Consider the following 25,978-nt stretch of genomic DNA (forward strand, 5'->3'; position numbering starts at 1 on the left):
TCAGGAGCTACTTTCTTGTCTTCTGTTCCAAACCCAGTTAGCAGGGTGCTCCAGACACATAATATGTCTTCTTGCCAATATTTTGCATGATTGATATATTTTTCCCATTTTATCCTTTAAGACTCTGTTTCTGTTATATTCTATTTCTACTTAAATTATGAATGTATTTTCACTGTCTTCAAAACAAATAGCAAGTACCTGTAGTTAAGTGCATTATGAATTGCTTGCAGAATTGCAAGCCTGACTGGGTAAATCACACATTTTCTAGGTTCATTTCTTTGGATAACTTTACTTTTCAGAGTTAAGTGCATCAGAACTGCTATTGTAACATATATGGCCCATCACACAGGCCCAGAAGGGGTGGATAGAAAAGGAAGATGTGCAGACTTTCAAGCACTACTTTATGATGTGGGTGATTGAACCAAGACTAATTTATGCAAGGCTTCCTCATCAGTTGTTGATGAAATCTTTTAAAATTTCTTCTCTTTACCATATCTCTCCTCATACACTGAGCATTTAATTTGTAATCTACTTGCTGTGTTTTGTTCTGGGTTTTATTACTTTATTAACCTATTGTTTGTTTGTTTTACTTGCAGTGGAAATGACTCGTGTTTGATCTGATGTGGACAAAGCTTACTCATACTCATATATTGAGTCAATAAATGTAACTGACCTAGATCACTCACTTGTTTTTTTTATATTGTGTTTTGTAAACCTTTTCATACCTGGTGATTTATTCATACATTGTGATGTTGGGATCAAGACGAGGACTCATAGATAAGAATTCACTTGCTGTGATTGATTCAAACAACTAGACTGAAAAGATTTAACTTTTCAGATACCACCCCTGTGTTATTAGATCACTATATATTTTATAAATATATGTTTTTTACTTAAAATAACCTAAATCTGGAGTTTTAATGTTATTCATCAAACTAAACAAATATGACCAAGAATCCTCACAGGAAAAGTCTCATTTTTCTTTATATCTAGAGAGCTGAGCAGGGACCTGTACAGTGCACAGTAGTGCACATTGACATCACGTATTTCCTTTTTCTTGGAAATAAATACAGTCCTTGCCAGAAAAGCAAAAACATTAAATGGTAACTTTTATTATTTTAATGCTTTTTTATCATATAACCTGCTAATAATCACTCTAATAAGTAGGGAACAGATAGACAAGCCATGTTCTAGGACAGAGTTTTATGACTGAGAAATAGACTTTTTTCATTATTTGCATAATGCTTCTCTCTTGTGCCCACAGGTGGTTGTCAGCGTTTGCTAGTCTGTTGATCAGGCTCCAATTCCTGTTGTGAGTCTTTTACTGCAAAGAAGAAGGGAAATTAATCCATTATTGATCAGGATCCAATTCCTGTTGTGTATCTTGTGCTGGAAAAGGAAAGGGGCGTTAATCCATTATAGGTTGATAATCCAGACCACCTGCAGGTTGTACCTGGAAAAAGTGAAATGTATTCCATTAGATAGTTTGTATTTGTAAAATCTGGGTTTGGGTTCTTTTTTTCCCCCCTCAAGCAATCTTGAGATGCTATGTGATTGTCATTTCTCTCTTTTTTCATATTCTATTACACAGGCAGAGACTACACATTCATGATGCCATAATGTTGAACTATTTATATATAATATTTTTGCTATCTGTATTGGATTCTTATCTCCTACTCCACTTTTTTATAATATAGGTATCCATAACTTTGTAACATGAAGCTTTGCAAGTATCCTGCATAGTAACTGTGAAGAAGTTTCTGCATACTCTGCAAATCTGACAGTCTGTAGGAAGTTTGTGATGAAGGTTTTCTAATCTTTTTCTCCCAGGATAACTTATAAATTATTTTGAAGTTCTGTTAAAGTATTCAATTACTCCATTAGTTTGAGAGTAGAATACTGGTGGTCTTTTCTGTGAAGCATTTTTCTCCTACAGATGAATTTCATAATATTAAATAAGTCCATTTTTTTATATTGATTGCTGTGCGATGCCTCATTCACTAAAAACGGGAGACAGAGAAGTAATTGGAGTAGTAACTAATACGAAGGGTAGGACTGACTAGCAGTCAACATCACATTCCAGACTCAACCCCATACTAAGTTAAAGGAAGGTGATCTGGATGATTTAGTCAATTCTCCTTCCTCTTGCTCCTAGTCATCCTGTTTGTATTAAATGTCTTCAGAGCGTTGAGACCTATAAGCAAGCCTTAAAAATGAGACTTGCCATTTTTCTCAAGACTGACTTTAAGCTATCTCTTCTTTTCAAGAGATAAATTATTTCTCTCACTTTCTAGTAAGACTGATTTGCCCCATATCTTTCTGAGATGAATTTGAGCATCCATTGAAGTAATACTCTTAATATTCTGCACTTCAAAGAGAGATGTAGATAAACTTTGCATGCCATAATGTAAAATTGGGGGGGAAAGCTATTTTTTTATATATTTCTGTAGGGAAAGATACCTTTTGTATTTTCAGTCATACAACCTGAGTAAGATTTCATCTTTGTTGGGAAAATTAAGAACCCATATGAGTCTGATAAAATGTGTGATCTTCATAAACTGTATTTTAAATTCCCTGCACCTTACATGGCAATAGATGTGGAGAGATAAAACCACTGTCTTTTCAGAGATGACAGGGTAGTCTGTGTAATTATTGTATTTAAGTAACAGATTAAAAATACTACAGCTCATCTGTATTTTAAAAAAAAAAAGTGTTATGGAACAATTGGAATGGGTTTTATTCATAGTCAGATAGGAGAAGGAAAGGGGAAACTTCAGTGTGATCCTAGATCAGCATTGTGCAGCCACAGGTGATAAAAACAAATAGACCATGCAAGAGGTGTTCACTCTTTTTTTTCTGTCTTCCCTCAATATATCTCTGCTTTGTGCAGAATTGCCAGATTCCTGAATTCCACAGTCTCAAGAGAAGTTTATGTTTAGAGGGACAGAAAACTCCAAGATCTTCTCTTTTCTATTTTCTCTTTTTTTGTGTGTGTGTTTATTTTTAAAACTCAAATATAGGAGGAAAAAAAAGTATTGATACCAATTTACCTAAATATTCTGGGCTGTAAATGGCCACAGTTCACCAACTGCTTCATGAGCAGCTAGGGAACGGATCCACTGAAACATGCCCAAGATAAGCTCCCTCCTCTCATATGTCAGAATCATTGGTGTTACAATAATCAAGCTGCAACTCAGTTACTGAGCCAAGGTAGATACAGGTAGTTATTCAGTGTCTAATGAGAAGGTATAGAAGTGAAAGGAAGGTTGGAAATACCGTGGTGCTGTGGTTAAAATAGATATAAAGTGAAATAAAGCAGAGCATATTATTTTTTGGAGAAAACTCTGTGTTTGGAATAGGACTCTTGCCTGTGGTAGTTGTTCTGTCTACTTGTCTATTAGGGACTAGAATCAGATGAAGATCACATACCCTAAAAGTTCTTCAGTGCCTTTCAGCCTTGTTCCTGCAGCTTCCTACACGTTCCCTGCAGATGACTTATGCCTAATAGTGAGACATCTCTTGGCTATGATCCGGGGTCAGTGTTTTTTCCTAATGTTGCTTTGCTTTCTTAGCTGAAACAGGGGATTCAGAAGATAGATAGAAAGGAAAGATCTTTTATTTCAGGAAAGATAGAATATGAGTGAGAATGGTGGTCTCCATTAGCAAATTAATGTCACAAAATCTGTTCTTTTATGAATTTCTATTGCTCTCCTGTTTCAGTGTCTTTAGTAAATATTTTCTTCAGAGAAACTGAAGGTCAGTCATTAAAATAAAGGATATGTGGGAAATTGAGCAGTTCTTAAATAATGGGAAACATCTATAGGGGACCATGGGTGGGCAATAACTGAAAATGCCCGGTGACCAATACAGAGAAGCTGCCTGAGGGAGGGGAGGCAGAGGAGGAAGAGGTGATGAAAAGCCAGAGGAAACAGCAGAAACCTAGAAAACTGGAACAAGAAAAAGTCTGATTAAGTAAAAAAGGAACAGTGAAGAGGAGAAAAAAGTTAAATTGTTTTCTACAAAAGATTTCCAAAGAAGAAGTCTATTTACTAACAATGACATTCTGCATTGTATTTTAGTATAGCAATAGTCAAGTAAAATCATGTCAGTGTAGTGCATTAGGAGGCTGGAGATGGATGGAATGGCTTTATTGACAGGTAGGATAAGAAACTTGGAAAGTCTGGTTAGTTTTTCATTATCTGATTGTTTGGAATAGCTCTGTACCTTCCATAGTCTGATTGAAGTCTGATTTGGTATGTCACATCATCAAAGCAAAATCAGTGTTAGTCCTTGTCTATGTTAGAATCCTGGCAACTCTGATATTCCAACCTGTGAATTTCTTACAAAAAGATAAAGCTCTGATATGATGAAAATACAAATTTCAGATTACAGCCTTCTTGAGATTTTACAGCCCTGTTTGAAATTTTTGAGATTTTAGTAGAGCTAAATTCTTCCTTTGGTATTTTCGTTAGCCACAAAACAAAACTGCAAACTAGCCTCTGCAAAAGGAATGTCCATGCTCAGTTTTGTTTGGCAGGATTGGGGCCAGAGTAAATTATGGCAAGTGGTTGTTTTTTTCTGCAAAGGGGAAATTAAACTGTCTTTGAATATGAAATGGAAATACGTGTGCTGTCAACATACTGCTTAGATAATACCTTGAAACGTTGCTGTTTTCTATATATGGTTGTTATGGGTTGATGACCTTTGTAGGGATATTACTTAGAATACAAGTGCCATTTCTGATGAGCCCTCTCTATCACACTGGTGTAACTTCACTCTCTCGAAATCTTTATCGACAGCTTGCTTTTAATAGATTTGTTTCGGGGATGATACAAAACAAAAATAAACCCAGACTTTGTCTAGATTCTTGTTACGGTCAGTAAGAGAGTCACAGAAGTCTTCAGTTTTCCTGAACGCAGGCGGAGTAACCTGCACTTCTATTTCCCCTGCTTATCTGTTTGCTGCACAAAGAGCCGCTCACATATGGTGAGCTCCAAGAGGTTACAACAAAGCTGGCTTCTCTTCTCCAGCTGCTTTTAGCAGGGCTGAGCCATTCTTTAGAGGAGCTGATAAATCAAACGAGTGGTTTTCCATTTTTCCAGATAGAGATAAGAAACGATTACTGCCAAATTAGTAACTTGTGTGTTGGTCTTTTAGCATTTACTGTTGTAAATCTTCATTTTGCATGAAGTAGTGGTGAACAGTAATGCTGAGTTTATTTCTTCTCATCAGTAACAAGACACTAATCTGATCAACGCTTGTTTTCTACTTTTTTTTTATTACTATCTGGAAAATTCTTGCCATGAATACCTATAAGACCACCATGGAAAGCTTCTTAGAAAGGAGATGTGCCATCTGATAGCATCATATTTCCTGAGATGATATTGAGCAGAAGTAAAATCTACTAAAAGCCTGGTTTTTGAAATCATGTGTAAATTGCATATTGGTGCTTTGTCAGGTCAATGGAGCACATTTATGGGTAGAAAGAAAGAAGTGCTTACCACATCCTTAAGTACTGTATCGTTGGATGTTTGAATCTATTTGGATGTGTGGGTGGTATTCTTAAAATCTGAAAATCATGCTACGTGCTTTGATCTCCCATAGTACACTATTTTCTGTCAGTTACAAAAACATCGAAAGGTAAAAAATTTGTCAGTCAGAAATTTGCTAACCTTGTGAACTTTCTGAGTCTCATTACCAACCTTTTCTGTCCAACAAGCGAAGCTGAATGTCCAAGGGCTTTTGGTATGCCACGTATGAGATAAGCAAAGAATATCTATCCATTTTCTTTTCTTCAGGGAATTATCTTATAAGAAAATACCAGGGCTCAGACTTTGTGTTTGCCAGTTTCCCATTCTGCTTAATGGGCATGGGTTAGCCTGCTTTGCAGAAAATAGTTGATGAACTTGCTTTTCCGTCATTTTAGTTTTATTTTCATTACTTTTCCATATAATTCATTTATTGGATTCCATATCTTTAGAAAATTTTATTACTATGTTATTCATGCTAAGAAAATAGCTAATTTTTCTTTCCCAAATGAGTTGCTTGAAGCAAAGTACCTGTGAATACATGGGTATTTTAATTCACTTACTAAATGCATACAGAGAAAATTTACAAGCAGCCTTTTTACCATTTTTTTAAGTGTCTGCTGACTGTTGCATAAGCTAAATTATTTACAGTATGATGCCTCACAAAAGAGTAACAGATTTGGGTTATTTACTTTCCTGATAAGAAAAAGGGATTGAAGTTGCTGTGATATGCTGCTTTGTTAATTTTATATTTGTTCCCTAGTGTGTAAATTCTTTTTAAAGAACTAACATGAGTATTGGCAGACTCTTTTGAAATGGTATGGTAGTGGTAAGATTAAACAAAACATGAAAAGGTCTTAAAAATATAAGTCAGCAAGTGTTTGATAAAAATAAAAGTGCTCTACAATAGAAAACCTTTAGGATGCTTAATTTATTTGCTCTCTATTTGAGAATGGCCCCTGCACTCCATCTGGGAGTAGTTCTCGTGAGCTATGTGTTTTGAATGATACCAACCTGAGAATATTGAATCAGTCTGTTTGTACAGTGTAATGAAAGCCGTGAAAAATGGTCATGTTGAAGATCTCCCTTTAATGAGGAGATTAAAAATCCACGGTGAGGTTGAAGAGTGAAATTTAAAGCTATGTTGCTTGACAAAGTCCTTTGCCTGGAACGTGTCAGCCCTTGCCATTGGCGCATGTCCAGAGCCTTCACTGAGATTCTTTTTGGCTGTACAGGTGCCGTAGACCCGTCAGACACTGTGGCTCCCGTCATTGTAATCCCCCCGCGGAATACCAGCGTTGTAGCAGGGAGCAGCGAAATCACCCTGGAGTGTGTGGCCAATGCAAGGTACTGTAAAAGGCACAGTAGGGTTATAAGGAACTGCTTATTAACGGACTGTCCTTTACTGAGAAGGACATAGGAAGATATTTTGATTTTTTATTAATTTGATGATTGAAGCAGAATGCTTGCTCTTCAGAGTAACCTTATGAATAATCTTGTTTGTCCAACATTACTGAATTAAACTTATTGATTTTTCTGGCCAAGTAAGGGTATAGGCAGGTTACTTTCCCACTTGTTACTCGCACGGTAAGGAAAAGAATTAGAGTCTTGTTCAATCATCAGATGTTATCTTAAGGAAAAGTTAAGGGTTAAGAATATTTCAGCTGTATTGCCTATTGACATGAGAGGTTGTGCTTCCTAGTAAATCAATTAGTGAGGATCTCCTGTCAAATAATTTATTACAGATGCCCTCATTTTACAGTGATTGTTGTTCAGCTGTTCATAATGCACCACAATACAGACTTCACAGCATTCCTTCTATGTTTCCATCTAGTTGGGATGGAATAGTATTTGATTCTAGCAGAAGTGAATGGTTGAGGCCCTCGGCTGATAAGACAACTGGTTCACTTTCCCCTCTGAGGGCAGAGATGTTCTTGATATGATTAATACTGTTTTGGTAATTGAGTTGTAATGAAAGCACTTCCCATGCAGCTGATTCCTATAGCAGTATTTACTCCTTTTGCTTAGAGAAATCAAATTATTAGCACTTAAGTTCTATTGCTGTATCAATTAGCTGTACTTGTATAATGCCACTTGAGTAGTCTGTAATCTTGATAGGTAGAAGTTATATATGCATTTACTTCTTAATAGTGAATGTCAGGGATAGGGAGAAGTTTCATAATCTGTTTATAACTGCAGACTAGATTATTCTGTAATACATGTGTTTATTCTTGTGGGTTTTGTTTGTTTTTTCTATTTTGTGGTGTTTTTTCTTTTAAACCTCTCCAGACCTCTTGAGAGACTAAGCATGACCTGGAAGAGAAACGGAATTCAGATCACCAGAGGCATTAGCAGTTTTGGGAGACGCCTCACTATCACCAACCCAACCTCTGCTGATATGGGGATGTACTTCTGTGAAGCAAAATTGAGAGACAGCACTGAGGAGCCCTCAAGAGCGAAAGCCTTCCTTTCTATAATGGGTAATTCTCAAGGCAATGTGTTTTTTAGTAAAACAGGCTCTAGACTGAGGTATAATAGGAAATAAAATTGATATCTTAATATTTCATTGACCTTACATTTGAACCTTTCTTCAGAGAACAGAACAAAGGAGGTGAAGGAGAGTTATCTTCCAAATTAATTCAGCTGTTCTTCCCTATGAATATAAATTCATCAAACAGAATTTTTTTGGAACACTGATGATTCTGAATCCCTTGTGAAACTCTACATTTAATCAGAAGTTGAGGAAATATAGTAGTAAAATCCTTATTGGGCTGCTTCCACATCTTGGCTTTTAAATGCATTCAATGCTGATTAACTCCCAGCTTGCTTGCATCTGTTTTAATATGGAGCACTGCTGGATGTTGTGTGTTGCAAATGCCAGCTGGGGGGCCAAGGACATTCCTGAACACACAGGCAGGCAGACATCATTACTGAGGGAACAAAAGGGAGAAGGAAACACCGTTAAAATCAGCACTATGTGCTAGACCTTTGACTCCAAGGGGAATTTTGAACTTAATATTTTTAAAGGTGTCCTTTCACTACCTGTTTCCACCATCACCTCTGTGTTGGAGTGTTGCTGTAGCAAGGAGGTTGTCATTTGGAAATGGCAGTCACTGTGCATGTCATATCCTGCTATAATAGCAAATTAGCACACTTCACACAGCACAGCTTTTTTTTAGGACTTGTCAGAATGAGAGACTTTTTAGATCAGAGACATTAAGATGTTTTAAGCCAGAGCTGATTGTGTAAAGTCTAGCTTTTATGTAATAGTCCCAATAATAACCGTGCAAGTGTCCTGGGAAGGTTATTGCTCTGGCAATGATACAAGTCTCAGCGTTGATCAGAATTCATGCACATGCATTTCTGTAGCGTGTTGCAGAGGGAATTCAGCACACAATTCTCTCCACTCTTTTAGCCTTCTGAAAATACAATTTTAAAGACTCCACTGTATGGTCTCTATTCTAGTAAAGCAATTTATAGTGTTTCATGCTAAGTGAGAAAACAGCTCTTCTTCCCTCAAAGCTCTGTTCCAGGTTCATTTGTAGCACTGTCTCTATTGTATTTATTACCTACTGGATGAAGTTTGGTTCCAATCTTTTTCTTTGTACAGTTTCTTAGAATTATTACCTCATGGCTTCCCTTCCCTTTAAGGAGCCGAGTCGGATTTCACTTATTTATGGGTTTTGTTTAAAATCTTCTTTATTCATAAGATTTTATTGTAACTAGTTTAAGTTTGCTGCTATGCTGTCAGATCCAGTCTCATGCAGTACTTAAAGCAGCCTCTCGGTTAATGTAAAAGATTCTTAAATACAGTTACAATAAAACTGAGAAACCATCATTGGGGAATCTTATTAAACTAGCAGTGCTGCCTTACTTTAGTAGCTTATCTGCTATCTTATTTTTGAATGTTTTATTTATTTCTTATCTAGTTTTAGGGGGCTGTCAGGGAATGAAGTTATGAAAAGACCTGTAGATAACAACAAGCAGATGAAAGAAAGCAGAAACAAATTGGTTACCAATTACTTTTATTTCCTTCTGATGGAACAAGACACTTGAGTTGCAGGTGTTTACTCAATGTGTCAGCAAAGCCTGATAGATTTCTTTATTTATGAGTTTCTTGAGCTGCAGGATGGATCTCTAATTCTAAACGGGAAGCCAGATCAAAGGATTAGAAGTTAATGCATAACTTGTATTCATCCTTAGAATTCTTAGAGGGATCTGGCCGTTTTTTAATTAGTCAAGGCATGGGTTCTAGAGGAAAGTGCAGAGAAGATTCAGATCTGAGGGGTTTTGTGGTATATCCCTCATAGTCTGTTGGAGTAGTACTTGCAGAGTACTTACCTGTCCATTTGCATGCATGAAATACTTGTAGTGTGTAGGTGTTGATAGTGACCTGATGATGAGCTGTACTTCTTGAGAGAATAACACACTGTGAATTTGTTAAAGGGCATTAACTAACAGAAAAAATAAATTATGTTAATAGAAGAGTTTTGTTTCAAAATTATCATGATAAATGAAATACAGACCCTCAGTAATATGGCCATGAGAGTTTTTGTGGACTAATAAAGAAAAATACTTTGCTATTTACAGGTAGAATAAGGGTAGCAATAAAAAGATACATCAAAGATATCACAAATACTGAGTTAATCAAAGCTTTTTTACAGATATGTCAATCCTTGCTCTTCTTAGCTAAGGGAAGTCACACAATTTGTGTGGGGGCTCAGATGGTGAAAAGAGCTTCATTAGACAGCAGCGAGACTTAGTACAAAGGCACATACTCAGTTCAAAGTTTCGTTTGTGACCTACAATATTTTCTCTGAAGTTTTTTTCTGATTATTTCTGAGTGCATATGTGAGTTTGTAAATGAAAATCACAATAATATTTGAAAATACAAGTATCTAATGTAATAAAGTAGTACTGCATAAGCAAGAAGAAAATCTTCTAGTCCTGTGCTGCACCACAGTTTTCATCTGGATGTGGCAAAGAGCTTTTTGACATCTTCATATTGTTCCAGCAAAGATAAACCAGGGTGGTTCCAAACCTTGGTTTTTATTAGCTGCAGTTGTTATAAATTTTTAAAGAGTAGCATGTTCCTCAGTTGGCAGAGTAACAGTTTGGGAAAGATTTGCTGCAGATTAGATAAGAGCACATTTGTTTTATTACTAACAGTTTGAAGATTCAGTAATTTAAGGAGTCTTCTCTTGAAGAAACCAATTTGAAAACTGAGCTAATGTTAAATTCTTTTTCTCTGTTTCTACAAGTTCTGTTCACCACAAATTACAATAGTAATTTTTTAAGTGATTGTTCTATGAGAAATTATAAATTTTAGGAGCTTAAGAAAATTAGGAATTAAACCTTTCTACTATATGAAATCCACAGTGTTCTTTAAATTAGATGCAGTCAGGAAGTAAAACGTGAACAGAATGAGAACAATTAGAAGGAATGGCTTGCTATGGTGAGGTGGTGTACAGAACTGAGTGTTGAAGCCTTGTTGGCCTGTCTAAAGGAACAGGATAGAATCAAGCAAAATCACAGTAGAGGGCTTTTCTTCTCAAAGTAGTTTTGTGCCTAAAAAAAACGATGTTAATAAACATATTATTCTCATCTTGATGATTCTAGGGAGAGTTTTTACATCCTGGCTGGATAGATTTCTTTTTGAAAACAGGACGATAAGGGACTACTGTAGACCTTTGTCTCTCTCTTAAAGGCAGCCCTACTTCCCATAATGTAGGAAAGACACAGTTTCATAGGATCATGGGATTTAGGAACACATCAGAACAATTTTAACATTGGCATGGAGGACACACCTAGCTAGGCTCTGACAGGAACTATAGGGCTAATCTGCCTTCACTGCATTTCTCCTGAAGTGTTTTGATGCTGCAGGGCCTTCTTTGTGTGTTCTCTTGTTCATGAATTTGCATTGAATGTATATGCAACTTCCACACAGAAGTTATTTTCCTCTGTAGCTAGACACCTCCATACCTTTTGCTCACATCTCTGGAAACAATAGTGCTTGTGGCTCTAGCTTAGATACTTTGAAACACTACAATGTCTGGAGGAAGTAATTTTGTCATGAAGATTGTGCTTAAGAAAAGATCATGATGCCTGTGTTCTTGTACTGTGTGTAAGAAAAGAATAAGAATTTTCAGGAAAGCTATAATATAAAATGTCTTTGAACTTGCCTACACTTCAATTTGGGCTCAAAGCAGAAAAATGTTGACAAGTTTGATTTGGCAAGACCCAGAGCTTCTTGAGAGGGATGCAGACATGTTGCCTTCAACCCAAATGTACATAAGATCTATGCCACAATGAAGTAATAGGACATCTGGGAAGTCCAGTTCTGTCACTGACTTTCAGGAGAAGTTCCCCCTTCTTTCAGTTCTGCAAACAGGAGATGTGTTCCCTGTACTATTATAAGATATTTGAACACATAGATTACAGCTCCACAGTAGGGGTAGAAGCAAGAAAGTAAAGCACCTTTTCATCTCTTTCTGTTTTAACCTGATATTTATGCAAAGAAAAACCTCTCATCAAGGAATCTTTTATACCTGCGTATGCAATGTGGCTTCTCGCAGCATGGACAGTCTGATCTGCTGTCTGGAATTACAGACCTTGTACCTACAAGGGACTCTCAAGTTTCCAGTTCCCTTTTCTGTACAGGTTATTCACCAAATAAATTAGCTGATTGTAATGCTAGAGACAGACTTCCATGTTTAAGGCTTGATTTTCCTCTTAAATATGCAGGCCTGAATTTCTGAGTGATGCAGGAATTTCAGCTTTGGAGGAGCCCCTGGGGCTTTCTCTGTTCTTTCTGACTTTCATGTATGTATCTAGGATTAGGTCACATATCTGCAGTGCAGCTTGAAGGGTATGTAATGGATGCTGACTGCTATCTTTTGAATGTTAAAATCAGTGACCATGTAACTCTGTGTGGGGGAAGTTAGAACACTATCAAATTTTGCAGGCTCCCAAGGGCTTTGCAGAGAGGCTATCTTTTCAATGATGTCAGTAGTGCAAAAAAACAAACCTCACAAACCCTGAAACCCTTAACAACTATTAAAAGCATGCATTTGTATTAAAATATTCCCCTTTGCTTGTTCTTGACCTTTTAGTTAAGATCAGTCAAACACTAATACAATATCTGCACAATACAGTATCTTTCAGTCGAATATGAGATGTAACCCCTGGCATTGCATAGCACGCTGCACTGCCAGCGGGATGAACTCAGTGTGATGGGTCCTTTCCTATTCTAACTATTGTGATTCTATGATTTCAAAAGAATTTGAATGTCTGACCGGATACCAACAGACTACTGTCATTTCTAGAAATTGCTGTGTCTAGAGGCTTGTGTTTGGCATGTGATATAGTTTGGAAGACATTGTATTTTCACCACACATATTAAATTTCAACACATGATTATTACCTACAACAATAAATGTTCAAATTCATGCTGTGTGATAAAAACCAAGCCTTATAAATATGCAGTAGAGTCATATATACAGACAGCCAGAATGCCCCTTCAGAATGCCATCTGACCGACCCTTATAAATATTGCTGTGGTTTTATGGCCTCTTTCTGATAGTTGTTCACCAGGTGGAGTATAGCACCCAACCTGAGAGATGCTGAATTTTTCACTTGCAGTTTATTCTGGGCCTACACGCCTTCAGGAGCACACCTGACTCATCTGAAGAGCGAAGAGCCTAGATTTTAGGGGTCTAGCACCTATAGCTAGAGCTGTTTCTTCTGCAGCCTGAGTTCTGTTGAAGCCATAAACCCTCACCGCAAAGCACTTTTTGAGTATCTGTGTTGATAGTGTAAGACAAGCAGCACATTTTGTATGGAATTCACTGGTTTGTTTCCCTCAAAGCCCTAAGAGTCCACCTACACCAGTACTGCTGTGATTCTTTTCATACATTAAGTCACCAAGACTAATTTGCCATGTACACTGGACTTGCCACAGCACTGTCATCTATGTGATATTCTAGATCTTCCAGAATTCCCTTTTGAATTGGTCTTGTCTTCCCATACAGGATTATTTCTAACTCCAGGCAGCAGATGCAGGTAGTTAATCAGTAATTCATAGAATTGCTTCTGGAAGGTTTTCTATACATGTGCTTATCATGTAAGAATAAGATCTGACCTCTCTATGTCAATTATAGCATTTGTCAGGGCTTTCAGCTTCTGGAATGACTGTGAGAACTGAGTTCAGCAGACTTTAGTGTAAGGGAAAAGGTGAGTCTGGGCTTAATGAAGACTAGAAACCATTTCTGTTGGCATACCTTCACCCTGAAACTCCTCTGAGAGTTATCTGTGGCTTTTAAATTGAATCTTTCTGTCGTTTCTGCTCTTTTTCTGTCTCATCTGCTTCCATTTCTCCCCGCTTCTTTCAAAAAAAGCTGATGTGAATCTTCCTGTTATAACATTACACCCTGTTTGCTAAGTGACAGTTGTCACCAACTTCAAGTTCTTTGTCAGGTAATTCATTGCTTGATACCTGCTCACCTAAGCATCTCTTAATGTAACAAGTTTCTTTGAAGGTGGCATAAAAGCCTGTAAGGGATTACAAGGGAGGAGCACAGATTGTAGGACAGGTTTTGGGGAGAGACACTGTGAAAGTAGACTGTCTAAATATGCCAAGTGTAGCTGCAGAAACTGTATGCAAAGGTAGTACATAATCAGTGGTCATGGAACCACTAGCATCTTTGAGGCCACATTAAATGCTTTACAGTTGGACTGTAGGCTCATATTGAAGATAAATCTGCAAGTTTATCATTAGTGTGTGAATATGTCGCTGATCTAGGAGAAAGTTTGAGAGCTGGCAGCAGAAGGTTGCCAAGTTTAGAAATTGGTTAGAGTGCCTTATAAAAGGGAGGATAGAAGGCATGCAATCAGGAATTCCCCAAAAGGAGGAAAATACACTTGAACCTCACTGGCTGAAGAGACATGCATAGAAGCAGGCTGAAGTTAGAAGTGAATGTCTGGATGTGGAGATACATGTCTGGATGCTGCCTTGATCCTGACCTGTTTTGGCCACCTTTCCCCTTTGCCTCCCCTCATGATCAAATTAAGTTGCTGTGGAACAAAAGATTCCAATTTTATTTTGTGAGGTAGACAGATGGACATGTACCTATGTGTCTAGAGACAGATACATAGATAAGTAAGGACACTAGGCTAAAAGTCTGGAAATCAAAAAGATCACATTTTGAAAGGGGGAGCACAAGGAAAGCATCAGATAAGGTTTGGAGAATGGCATGAGAAGAGCTAGCCTACTCAGTTAAATCACAGACTTAGATGAATTGCAGAGGACTCAGCAACTTAGTTGATCAAACATGTCAAACACCATACCATCAGTGAATTTCAATTAAATCTTCAGCTTTTCAATTTGTTGTTGAGATTAACACATGAGATCATACACAATAAATCACAAGTTATTATGCATGTTTGTTAATAGCTTTATATTTAGGCAGTGAGGATCAATAATGTTAACACATGTATATTATTAGAATATAATAAATCAGGAAGCTTGTTTTATTGGTTTTGCTGGATAAATGAGTATTCCAGGCTATTTTGCAAACTCACCTCCTCCTCCTCTACACAAGCTTTTGAAGACTAATATTGATTTTGTTTGGATTGAATACAAAATTGTAATATCCATTGGTGCTCAAATGAGACCCCAGTTCTGTATGTTTAAGCAAGTATTTTATTGTACGTAGTGAGAAGGAGTGCTGGAAAAGGGGAGGCTGTACTCTGATCAGATCCTTCCTGTTGTGTACCTGCTGGCACGTCATGTAATCCCTGTGAAATGACAGCAAGCTGCCATGATACTACAAGCTACTTATATTGTCTTTTCTGTAGTTTCTAAAACTTTCCAGGGAGTTTGTCTATGGTACAGTAGAACTTCAGTTATAATCAAATAAAATCCTTCTAAAACCAGTACTCAGATGATAATTGCATTTGAACAGACTATGACAGTTTTTAGTTACCATGATAATTACTGCAACCTTAATGCCTGTGGGACTTTGACATGATGCCCTTCAATTTTATGCTGCATAGAAGAAAGAGTTACATGACAGCATACTCTACAATTTCTGGAAACTTGTCTTTGTTTAATTAAACATCTAGTATCTTTTCTTTAGCCCTAATGATAAAGTGTGGATTTTTATGATTATTGCTATAACTTCAATTAAAGCATTAAATCTGTTTGCTTTCAAGAAATAAAACAGATGAAAAGAATTTTCTTTAATTACACTGCACTTGTCCTGTGGTGTCAGCTCTGTGACATGCTATGGCACTTTATTTGACATGCTTCATGCTTTCACGAGGTGGAATTTGGTTTAGATACTGAAGCGAACTATCTTATAAAATGCTATGTTGTAAATATAAACCTTTATAAGCCTCTCGGGAGAGCCTTTCTGAACGAAGAATTAAAATGTTCCATGATTCAGACCTATAAAATGACAAGTAGCCCCTGCTCTGAGTATTAATTTGCAGTGCAAACCCTTAAATCTTACCTTACGTTATCTTGACTCTTTGGAATTCGTACTCAGCATAGCAAAAAATTGGTGGTTTTTTATGATGCTTTTACTACCAAAAAAAATCCACCTCCAAATAGAAACAAACTTAGACAAACTAGTCTACTTGTGATACACTATATTAAATACGTGTGTGGAGAGATTATATGCTGAGTATCTTTAAATCATCGTCTGTTTTTCACTTTGCTGTGGTTTTATTTCTTTACTTTTGTTTGCTTTTTGATTTGAAAGAACCACCATATTTTACGTCTGAACCCGAGAGCGTCATTTTGGCTGAAGTGGAGAAAGACGTGGATATCCTGTGCCAGGCGATGGGTGAGTGTGCAGACGTGTTCAAACTTGTACAAATGTATATCCAGTACTGAAGAAAGCACATTATGTAAACTTTTAATGGTTTTTGAGGCTTCTGCACTATTGTTAATTATCACAGAGTCCAGGTGCAAGGGAGAGGGATGGTCTTTTTGCCCTTGGAGAATTTGGCAGTCTTTGTAGTTTAGTTTAGTTAAGATGTAGAATCATAGAATTGTTTCAGCTGGAAGAGACCTATCCCAGCCCTATCAACCACTAGACTATTTGTCTAAGTGCAACATCCAACAGTCTCTGAAACACTTCCAGGGACAGTGACTCCAGCACCTCCCAGGGCAGCCCATTCCAATGCCTGACAACCTTTCCAGTAAAGAAATTCCTGGTGCAATTCCTGTTTCCTCTTGTTCTATGGCTTGTTACTAGGGAGAACAGACCAACCCCTGCCTTGCTACAGCTTCATTTTAGGTAGTTGTAGAGAGTGATATGGTCTCCCCTGAGTCTTCTTTTCTACAGGCTAAGCAGCCCCAGATCCCTCAGCTATTCTTCATATGAGACGTGCTCCAAATCCTTTACGAGCTTGAGAGCGCACCTCTGGATCCTCTTCAGTACCTCAATGTCCTTCTTGCAGAGAGGAGCCCAACATGGGAGACAGTATTCAAGATGTGACTTAGCCAAAGCCTAGTACAGGGGAATGATCACCTCCAACTACTCACATGAGTAACGGTAGCACATTAATGTTTGTCAGTTGGGGCTCATGCTCCTTCAGCTACACCAAGCCCATGGGCATCTGAGAAGAAACCTCCTATCCCAGAAGATATCTCAACTACTCAAGCCTGGGATTGGCAACTCCTGTTCACTTCCCCCTGGCATTCTGCGTTTTCTTCAGTTGTTACTGTATAACAGAGACTAGTGCCCTGAGCCAGAAAATTAGCTGAGGTGAAAGTATAGTTATAGAATCCATCATTTGCAATACAGTCAATATTTTCAATAATTCAGGTGTCCTTCTTTCTAACAATTATGTCACTTTTACACTGAATAGAAATGTCAGTAACTCTGATGTGTGTGCTTAAGAATTCCGCAGGAGGACTATTACAGGCAGTTTTTAATTGGCAGGTGTTTTAATAATATAAAAGGCTTCAAATATCTAGAAATTTGCCTAAACAAAAATCATTTTTAAGATTTAGATCCAGAGAAATAGAAGCAGCACACATTTTAGGACTTTAATAAATAGGAGGCACTGTAATCTTGTGATTAGAGCAGGTTTGTCTATGTCACTGAATTGCTACATGACTTTGGCAAGCAACTGAACTTTTTATTGTGTCACTTTCCCCAGTGCTGAGTTTAACAATCAATACACATAAAAATACCATGAGATCCTGAAGTAAAAGGTACACATTCTTGATTAAAAAAAAAAACCATTCAAACCTAACTATCAGCTGCTTTGGATGGTATTTTTGTCTCCAGAACTGAGCAAATACAGTTAGCCTTTGCTGCGTGATCATATTATTTCCACTATGATTTAAGCATTTTTTAATGCTTTATATAGGAAAGTATCAACCCTGCTTTTCTAGAAGGAAGCTTTGCAAATAGTGTGATAAGCTAGCATGTATGTGAGGGCACTCTGGTTGATTTTGAATTTCAGAAGCCTTTGATGAAGTCTGTTACCAAAAGGCTCTTGTAGAAATGAAGATATCAGGTTATAAGAGACAAGGTCTTGTTGTTAATTAACAGCTTTTGAAACAAGACTTGCTGTCACTGGAGTTTCCCAGGAATCTCTGCTGGAACCTCTGTTGTTAAACATACTCATAACTTCCCTGGAAAAGAGAGTAAATAGTAAGATGATAATATTTGCAAATTCTAGAAAATTATTCAAGGTACTTAACATTAAAACTGACTGTGAAAGAGTTGCAGAAGGTTCTGATGATTTGAACTCACTGGACAATAAATTATTGACAGAGATGAAATTGCCCATTATTATTCAGAGAAGGTATGTCTTCTGAAAACATCAGCTCAGTGCCAAGCTGTGACTCAAAATGTTAGATATTGAGAAGAAAGGAATAGAGGAAAAGATAAGCAAATGCCCCGATATGAATCCATGGGGCACCCACATCTCAAATATTTCACACAATTGTAATCACTGTATTGGAAAGAGCCATGTAGAAAAAACAGAAAAGATAGACACATGTAGGAATGGTATAATTAGAGATCTGCTTTCTGAACAATGAAAAATTAAATTGACTGTAAGAGTTTGTGAAAGAGATGACTAAAGGGTGGATGCCATATGGGAAGGTGAGTAGGAGAAGATGATTCTGTATTGATAGTGCCAGAAGTAGAGGAGGTACCCAGATAAATTTTCATGTAGGAGATGTACAATACAGGAAAGATAGTGCTTTTTCAGGAAAACATAAACGGTGGAGGTCACTGGTCCAGGCAGTAGTTAAGATCAGAAATAAAAAATATTTAGAAAAACAAACAAAATTTATGGAAGAAAACTCCAGTAGGGGCTATTAAACACAGCTGTGTGTATGCAGTCTCTGGCTCAGGAAACAGCTAAAGCACAGATTATTGGAGCAAAGAAGGTGGAAATAGCATTCTGTCCTTGGGCTGCTCTTGCATTTTGTGCCAGAGCATCTAAGACAAGACAATTTCAAATGAAGAAAATGTGACTAGAAAGACATTTCTTCTGGCCATATGCCACCAACTTTGTTTCAGCATGTGTTATGACAAACATATCAGCATTTTTTTATTGGAGAAGATTTTTCCAGTAGCAGAATTAAAACAAAGTGTTGTAGCATTGGAGAAATTTTGATGAAAAACCTTTCAGAGGTTTTTTTTGAAAAATGTTTCAGTACTACAGAACTATTTGATGAATCTGTGGACTGTGTCACTGTCACTGAAAAAAACTGCTGTCTCAATTTTTTTTTATGAATTGCATAAAAAAACCCAAAACCTGAAGGAATCGGGTAGATGATGTTGACTTCTAACTCTTCCTTCTACCCTAACTGTTCCTTTGAACAGTTTAACTCCCAAGGGGATTAATAGGGCACTCATAACCACTCTCTGTAAATGAGGTGTTATTGAAGATATGGGACTCTTACTAGATCAAATTATTCGTTTCTGCTGAGGTCTTCTAGTGCATATCTAATTTGCCGATGAATGTGATGCAGGAGTATGGAAACGTGCCTTTGTGTGGATTATTTTGCTAAGTATTGAGAACATAGACTTAAATGAGGCAGGTACTAGTATTAAACATAGAGGAATTTTAATCCATTATTATACAAATCTAGCAATTGCCAGCATTTTAAAAAGGGGAAAATGAAGGCAGTTGTCTTCCTGCTAGGAGCTAGAATAAAGCACTAGGGGAACTGCAAAGGTGCCCTGTACCTTTGCCACAAATAGGAAGACAGATTCTATTTCTCCCAGCCCCATCAAGTTCTGTGCACAAAGCCCATTTGCCAAGTCTTGGTGCACTTTGAATGTGTGAGAGACAGATTAATTTTCACAGTATAAGCAGAGATTAACTGTAAATAAAATTGCATCTTGCACAGACGAGCTTTTTACTTCCCTGTAATGGAGTTTCAGTGTATCAGACTGCACAGTAAGTATGCTCTGCTGTATATCTTTTAGCAGTCCCTGATGCTGCCTGTATTTTCAATGAGTTTCCTTTAAACACTTTCTCTTATTTGCTTATAGAAAGTTAAGAGCTGCAGGCAGCAGTGGTGGTGTCAAGGGAGCGCAGTTAATTGGCCTTTAGTTCTACCTGTTTAGACAAGTAGATGGAAAGATGCTTTGGGGATTCCCCAGTAGCCCACTGGGATCTGGAGAAGGCTATAAAAAATAAATAACAAAAATGACACAGTGAATATTTTGAGTCTCTTATCCAGGTCTTTAAGTGAAATTTGTCAGAGAGTCAAGCCTCAGTTTCACAGGTGGAGAAACTGAACCTCAGATTGCATAAATTATTTGCCCACGGTTATGGAGAAAGTGATACGGTCAGAATCAATGTCTCAGTTTCCTGCATTCCAGCTCCTCTGTAACACTAGATTAATTTGTAAAAAATAAATAAAGCTGCATAAATACTGAGGAATAAGCTAATTTACTTATTATCACTAGTCTTTTAGACCATTCTGTAATTTTTCAATCTGTAATTTCTTAGTAATTTCTTAGTCCAAAAGGTCTTTAAAGTGTCTTCTTCTTTTGCTACTTTTTTCACGAGAAGTGTTTAGAGAGCAAAAGAAGCAAAGTTCCTTTCAGAATGTGGGGAAAGGAAAGGCTGTGGACTAGGAGAGGGGAGAAGAAAGGAAGCTGGTTTGAACCATTTTTTCTAGCCAAAGAGATAGAAAAATGATAAAAGAAAATGTATACAACTTGGAAGAGAAATCTCTCTGGGAAGATCACCAAAGCCCAAATGAATGCTGCTGACAGGCATCAGAGTGCTAGATAAGATCCTATTATTCAGACTCATAACTTTGAGTAGAGGTAGATATCTGTAACCGAAATGTAGAAAAATAGAGATGGTAATATTCAGTTTGTCAGCTGAGTTGGTGATAGGAAGGTGTATCTCACAGTGGTTATAGGATTAGAAGGTTTGCTAATAGTGTTAGTAGAATGGGATTCATGGAATGACACCAGTGTTAAAGGTTTGAGTGTACTGAATGCAGGATTTCATTATTTCCTAGGTGCCTATCAAGTCTAATGTGTGGGAAAATGGAGTTGCTATTATTTAAACTTGAATTCATTTCCAGGCTTCTCAGCATCAGGAGAACTATTCTATTTTGCATCATCTGTTTCTTCATTACTCAGTGATAATTTGTGTTTCCCCAAGAGGATTTTCAAGAGATGAATAACACTCTCACTGAGAATTCTGAACATGGAAATTTACACTAATTCTGTATGTGGGCTGCTGTATGAAATTTGAATTATGCCCATTGCAGGCTACTACACCACATCTATTCTCTATCAGACAATGTACTCAACATAGTGGATTTCTTCCTGAGATGATTACCTTCTAGATTATGAGTACATTTTATTTTATCAGCAGAACAAAAGCATCTGAGGTGATTGTAGTAAAGGCTACATGTTTATAAAAGTAACAACTGCAATTGAATGTTGTTTTTCAATCATTCCATATATTGTTTGTACATTCCAGGAGTTAATATGGCTTTTGTCCGTATAAAGAGAAAAACTACACTGAGAGAAGACATGAATGGAAGTATAATACCATAGTATTTAACTTTGTGATTTTTAAAATGGTAATGATGATAATATAGATCTTCCTGTAGTGCTTTCACTCTGAGAACCAGAAGTCAGTGCCAACATTGCAGTGAAATCGATTGTCTGCAGATGCTCAATTAATCAGTGACATCCCATCCTTAATGCTTCTGTGATATTCTGCTTTTCGCTACTTGGGCAAATTTCATTCACCCATGAATTTAAGTCCATAGTTCCTTACCTTATTACAATGGATTGCAGAGCTCTGAGGTTTAAGTAATATGTGTTTAAAAGTAGCTATCAATTACAAAAATGCCATGTTTGAGGCTGAGAACTTAAATCAGTTTGATACCCTTGTGATCCTCTGATTATCCAATCACATAAGAAAATGCTTCACTTCAGATCCCTGTATAGGGCCCTCAGCATCTGATCAGTTAGGGATTTCTGTGATGTAAAGGTGACATATTCTCTGATAGGAGGTTAATGGGAACATCTGTGTATGACTGATCTAGGCCTCTACCACCTCTTGAAGAAAGGACAACCCTCGCTATCTGTTTATACTAAATTTACAGCCAATTCATCTTAGCTGTCTGGGATATGACTACAGCAGAAATATGCACGAAATAACTGTGTCAGGGTTTGTAGAACAACACACATGAAAGAAAATAGGAATAAACAGGTGAAGCTTGAGAATGAATAAAAACAATAATAATTTAAAGCTATCCTACTGTTGGTAATATGTTGTTTGTACATCATCTCAAACTAAGCTGCCAAATTAAGACTCAAATACAGCCATTTGAACACTTCATTTTGTATTTATAATTTGCCATTTCTTTTTTATTTTGACATCTTAGCTACAGTAGCAAGCAGTAATCTTATTTGGGATGGAACAGTCTTACAGACTTGCTGTGTTGCCTCACTATTGCTGTTTAAGTAGCACGATTCTGACTTTCAACTTGAAATTGCCATAAATCTTATTTTGTAGTAGCATGAAATACGATTGGGTGAAGAAAGTAATTTGATAACATGTTTTCTCAACATTCCTCCTTTCACCATTTGCTGGTTTTATTCCCACATGTCCTGCAGTGTATTATTAACATTGATAATGTAAGATGCAGCCTCCATTTATCAAAAGCAGCTTGTAAAAATAGAAATAATTGGTGTAGAAGGGTGGGAAAGTAGCAGTGCTGGGTATCGTGACTACTGAAAACATGTTTAACAAAGACTTATAGTGAAATTATTCTTTCTTTTAATAGGGGTTCCCATTCCCACCCTGGTCTGGTATAAGGACTCTGTTCCCCTCAGCAAGCTGGATAACCCCCGCTACAAAGTCCTGCTCAGTGGTGGGCTACGGATCCACGCTCTGCGTCCTCAGGATGCTGGAATCTTCCAGTGTTTTGCTAGTAATAAAGCTGGGGAGATACAGACATACACCTACCTGGATGTGACTAGTGAGTAAGAAGTTGTGCTAGGAGATCGATGAGTTGTCTTCATTTTTGTAAGTGAGCCTACATCCATCAGATCTCGCCACTGCTCTGTGATTGTTTAGATCCACTCACAGAACCTTGATTTTCATCAAGCATGGCTGCCCTAGCTTTGAAGCACCCCAAAATGCCCTCTATGGCCTAAATACAATCTGCTGAAGCCTGTAGAAAAAATTTCCATGACATCAGGGAATGGAAGTGAACTCTCCTTTTTCACATTAAAAAAGAACTTAGTGAAAACAAAACTAAAAAGGTTAATTGTGAAATACTTTTGTCTTTACACTTAAATAATTTAGTCCTATGCTAACTTAATTCTGTTCTGATTTTGAGCTATTGTTTCATGATTGTGCATGATATCATTTTATCCACCTTTTGCCTACGACCATGTTTAGTAGAGGAAAGAAAAAAAGTTCAAGTTAAATGTCTTTTTTTTTTTAGGCCAAAAAGTCTTATTAAATAATTTGATTAATGAATTACAGTCTTCTCTATGGAAGAACTACAAATCCTAGTAGTCTTTCTTAAAGGCAAGTGTTAACAGCCATTTCTGTAATGCTGTTAACTCCTCTTTAGGAGACTGATTTTTAGCCCAAGAGCAGTTTACACTTACTGACCAGAATTCCTACTGGCCTCAGAAAATAGATCAGCCCCAGTTCAATATATATCTAGGAAACTGCAGAAAAAAATGTAATAAAATGCAACTGGGGGAAAATAAGAGAGAAAGAAACTTGGAAAATATCTTGGATAAGACTCAGGTTCTAAATTCTTTTGGCTGACATTTAAGTTTCAAAGTTAATGCCTTTCTCAAGTTGCTTTTCATCTTTAAAAACTCTGTTATAAAGAAGAAAGAAAATAGTTTTGTTTATCTAAGTTTATCAGCTTTCCCCCAAACACTCATTTTGAGCTTTATCTTCCTTTTTTAGTAAGTTGTCTTACTTGTACATGTATAAGCACTGATAGAATTTTATTTTCCATGTAGGTAATGAACTGAATTAGACAATTCCTGGGAGATGCATAACAAAAGGTTACAGTTACTGCTGAAAGGTTTTCATGTATTATTGTCATGTCCTTCTCCATGATCAGCTCCATAAAAGTGGATGTTAAGCAGTCCATGATAATAGGTAAAGGATCTTTCTGATAGCTAATACATTGAGTTTTTCAATTTTTTTATTCTAGACATTAAACCAGCATTTATACAGCCTCCAGAGGATACCACTGTTACAGAGGGAATGACTGCAGTGCTAACCTGTGAAGTATCAGGGGCTCCAAAACCTGCCATCTCATGGAAAAAAGGTAGACAGTTATTAAGTTGTTGTGGAAAAGCTTAAATCCACGTTTTTTTGTCCATTCCTATTATTAAGATTCTGTACATCTGTGTAGTGCTTATTTCTTCATTTCACCAGTTTTGCAAGCAGAGGGTTTCTTGTGGGACTGTTGTGAACCAGTGGACTGGATAGGCTGTAATATTCTTTTGGAAGAACTAGAATTGCAGTGCTTAATCCCTGCAGTCTACGTGACACTAATCGTGCTGGTTTTTCCCTTCTATGTTTCAGGAAACCAGATCTTAGCCAGTGGCTCAGTTCAGATTCCTCGGTTCATTCTTCTTGAATCTGGAGGGCTCCAGATAACACCCGTCTTCCTTCAGGATGCTGGCAATTATACTTGCTGTGCAGTCAACTCTGAAGGAGCTCTGAATGCTTTTGTGGCGCTGACAGTATGGAGTAAGGATAACGCTTTGTTAAAAGTCTAACTGTAATCAAATATTAATCAGTTTTTGTTGTATGCTCCGGAAATTTTCATAAGCAATTATGCTTTTCTAGTTAATAGAGATACTTATATGATTTAAGACGAATAATGTCTCTATTTTAGGAAACCTATCACAAATACCCTTTTTGTTTGTAAAATTATGCATATAAACGTTTCTGTTTTGTGAAGGGAAGTGTATTTAAATAGACCACAATACCAATTTTACTCGGGTTTTGCTTTGGTGAATCTTGCATTGCAGATTTTTTATCTTGTAGATCTGGCTGTTTGCTACTGGTTTCCAGCAGTCTACAGGCCCTATAGAACAGCCCACGCTGTTACTAAGGCTGTGGCACCAGTTACAATGCCTATGATTTTCCTTATACTTTTATGGCTCTGGGCACAGTTGGAAGCCAAACCGAAGTACAGCAGACTTCAACTAGTCTCCCATACTTCAGATTGACATGACACAGGCCAACCCATTAAATTATTTTGTCTTTCACTACTTGCCCTTGATATCTAGTTTTTATCTCTTCTGTTGGGGAAGAGTCTGATCCAACAGGTTCACCCATGTTTACTCTTAAGTGAGTTAAATTTAAGTGTAACATGTTTTATCCCACTAAAAGTAGGAAATAATGATCCCTGAGCTGGGACTAAAAATAATAATCATCATCATCATGATTTTTACATACAGAAGTGTCGTGGCCCTCTCTCCCTTCCTGTACCTGAAGTGCCAATTACTCTGCTGATGTGTGGTGCATATTTGTCATTTGTTAATCCTGAAACTGTGCAAGTTAAATCAGCGACATTTTTCCTTTTGAACTTGGGAATACTTGAAAAAGATACTGACAGTAACTGTGATGATCTTGTGTCATAGGCCTTAATATATTCATTTTATTGACAGTATAGAGTTGGTATACACAAGAAGATATCGTAAACTGGATGTTATCCAGGTGCATGAATCAAATAGAGATCTTTTCTCTTAATTCTTTAAGGCACGGTTCTAAACATATATTAAAGATAGTTCCTGTTCACTGTACTGCATTGGAGGGGGGAAAGAAAAGTGAATATAACCTAATATTTGTGTAGCAACAGCACCATTATAAAGCTAGAAATTACATCAGAAATAATGCTAAAACCTCCATGCTATTAGAGTTAGCTTTTGATTTTGCAGACG

General features: G+C 37.1%; 1 protein-coding gene across 2 annotated transcripts in view; it reads left to right on the plus strand.

Moving 5' to 3' along the window:
* SDK1 (sidekick cell adhesion molecule 1) overlaps positions 1–25,978 on the plus strand; it is a 417,596-nt gene that overhangs the window by 249,546 nt on the left and 142,072 nt on the right. For both annotated transcript variants that reach the window (XM_061992261.1, XM_061992262.1), the window contains exons 7-12: positions 6,764–6,875; positions 7,818–8,008; positions 16,292–16,375; positions 22,834–23,028; positions 24,235–24,351; positions 24,612–24,779. In XM_061992261.1, the coding sequence (XP_061848245.1) occupies positions 6,764–6,875; positions 7,818–8,008; positions 16,292–16,375; positions 22,834–23,028; positions 24,235–24,351; positions 24,612–24,779 (867 nt within the window). The remainder of the gene's footprint in view (positions 1–6,763; positions 6,876–7,817; positions 8,009–16,291; positions 16,376–22,833; positions 23,029–24,234; positions 24,352–24,611; positions 24,780–25,978) is intronic.

Source organism: Colius striatus, chromosome 3 (genome assembly GCF_028858725.1).
Source record: "Colius striatus isolate bColStr4 chromosome 3, bColStr4.1.hap1, whole genome shotgun sequence".
NCBI lineage: Eukaryota > Metazoa > Chordata > Aves > Coliiformes > Coliidae > Colius > Colius striatus.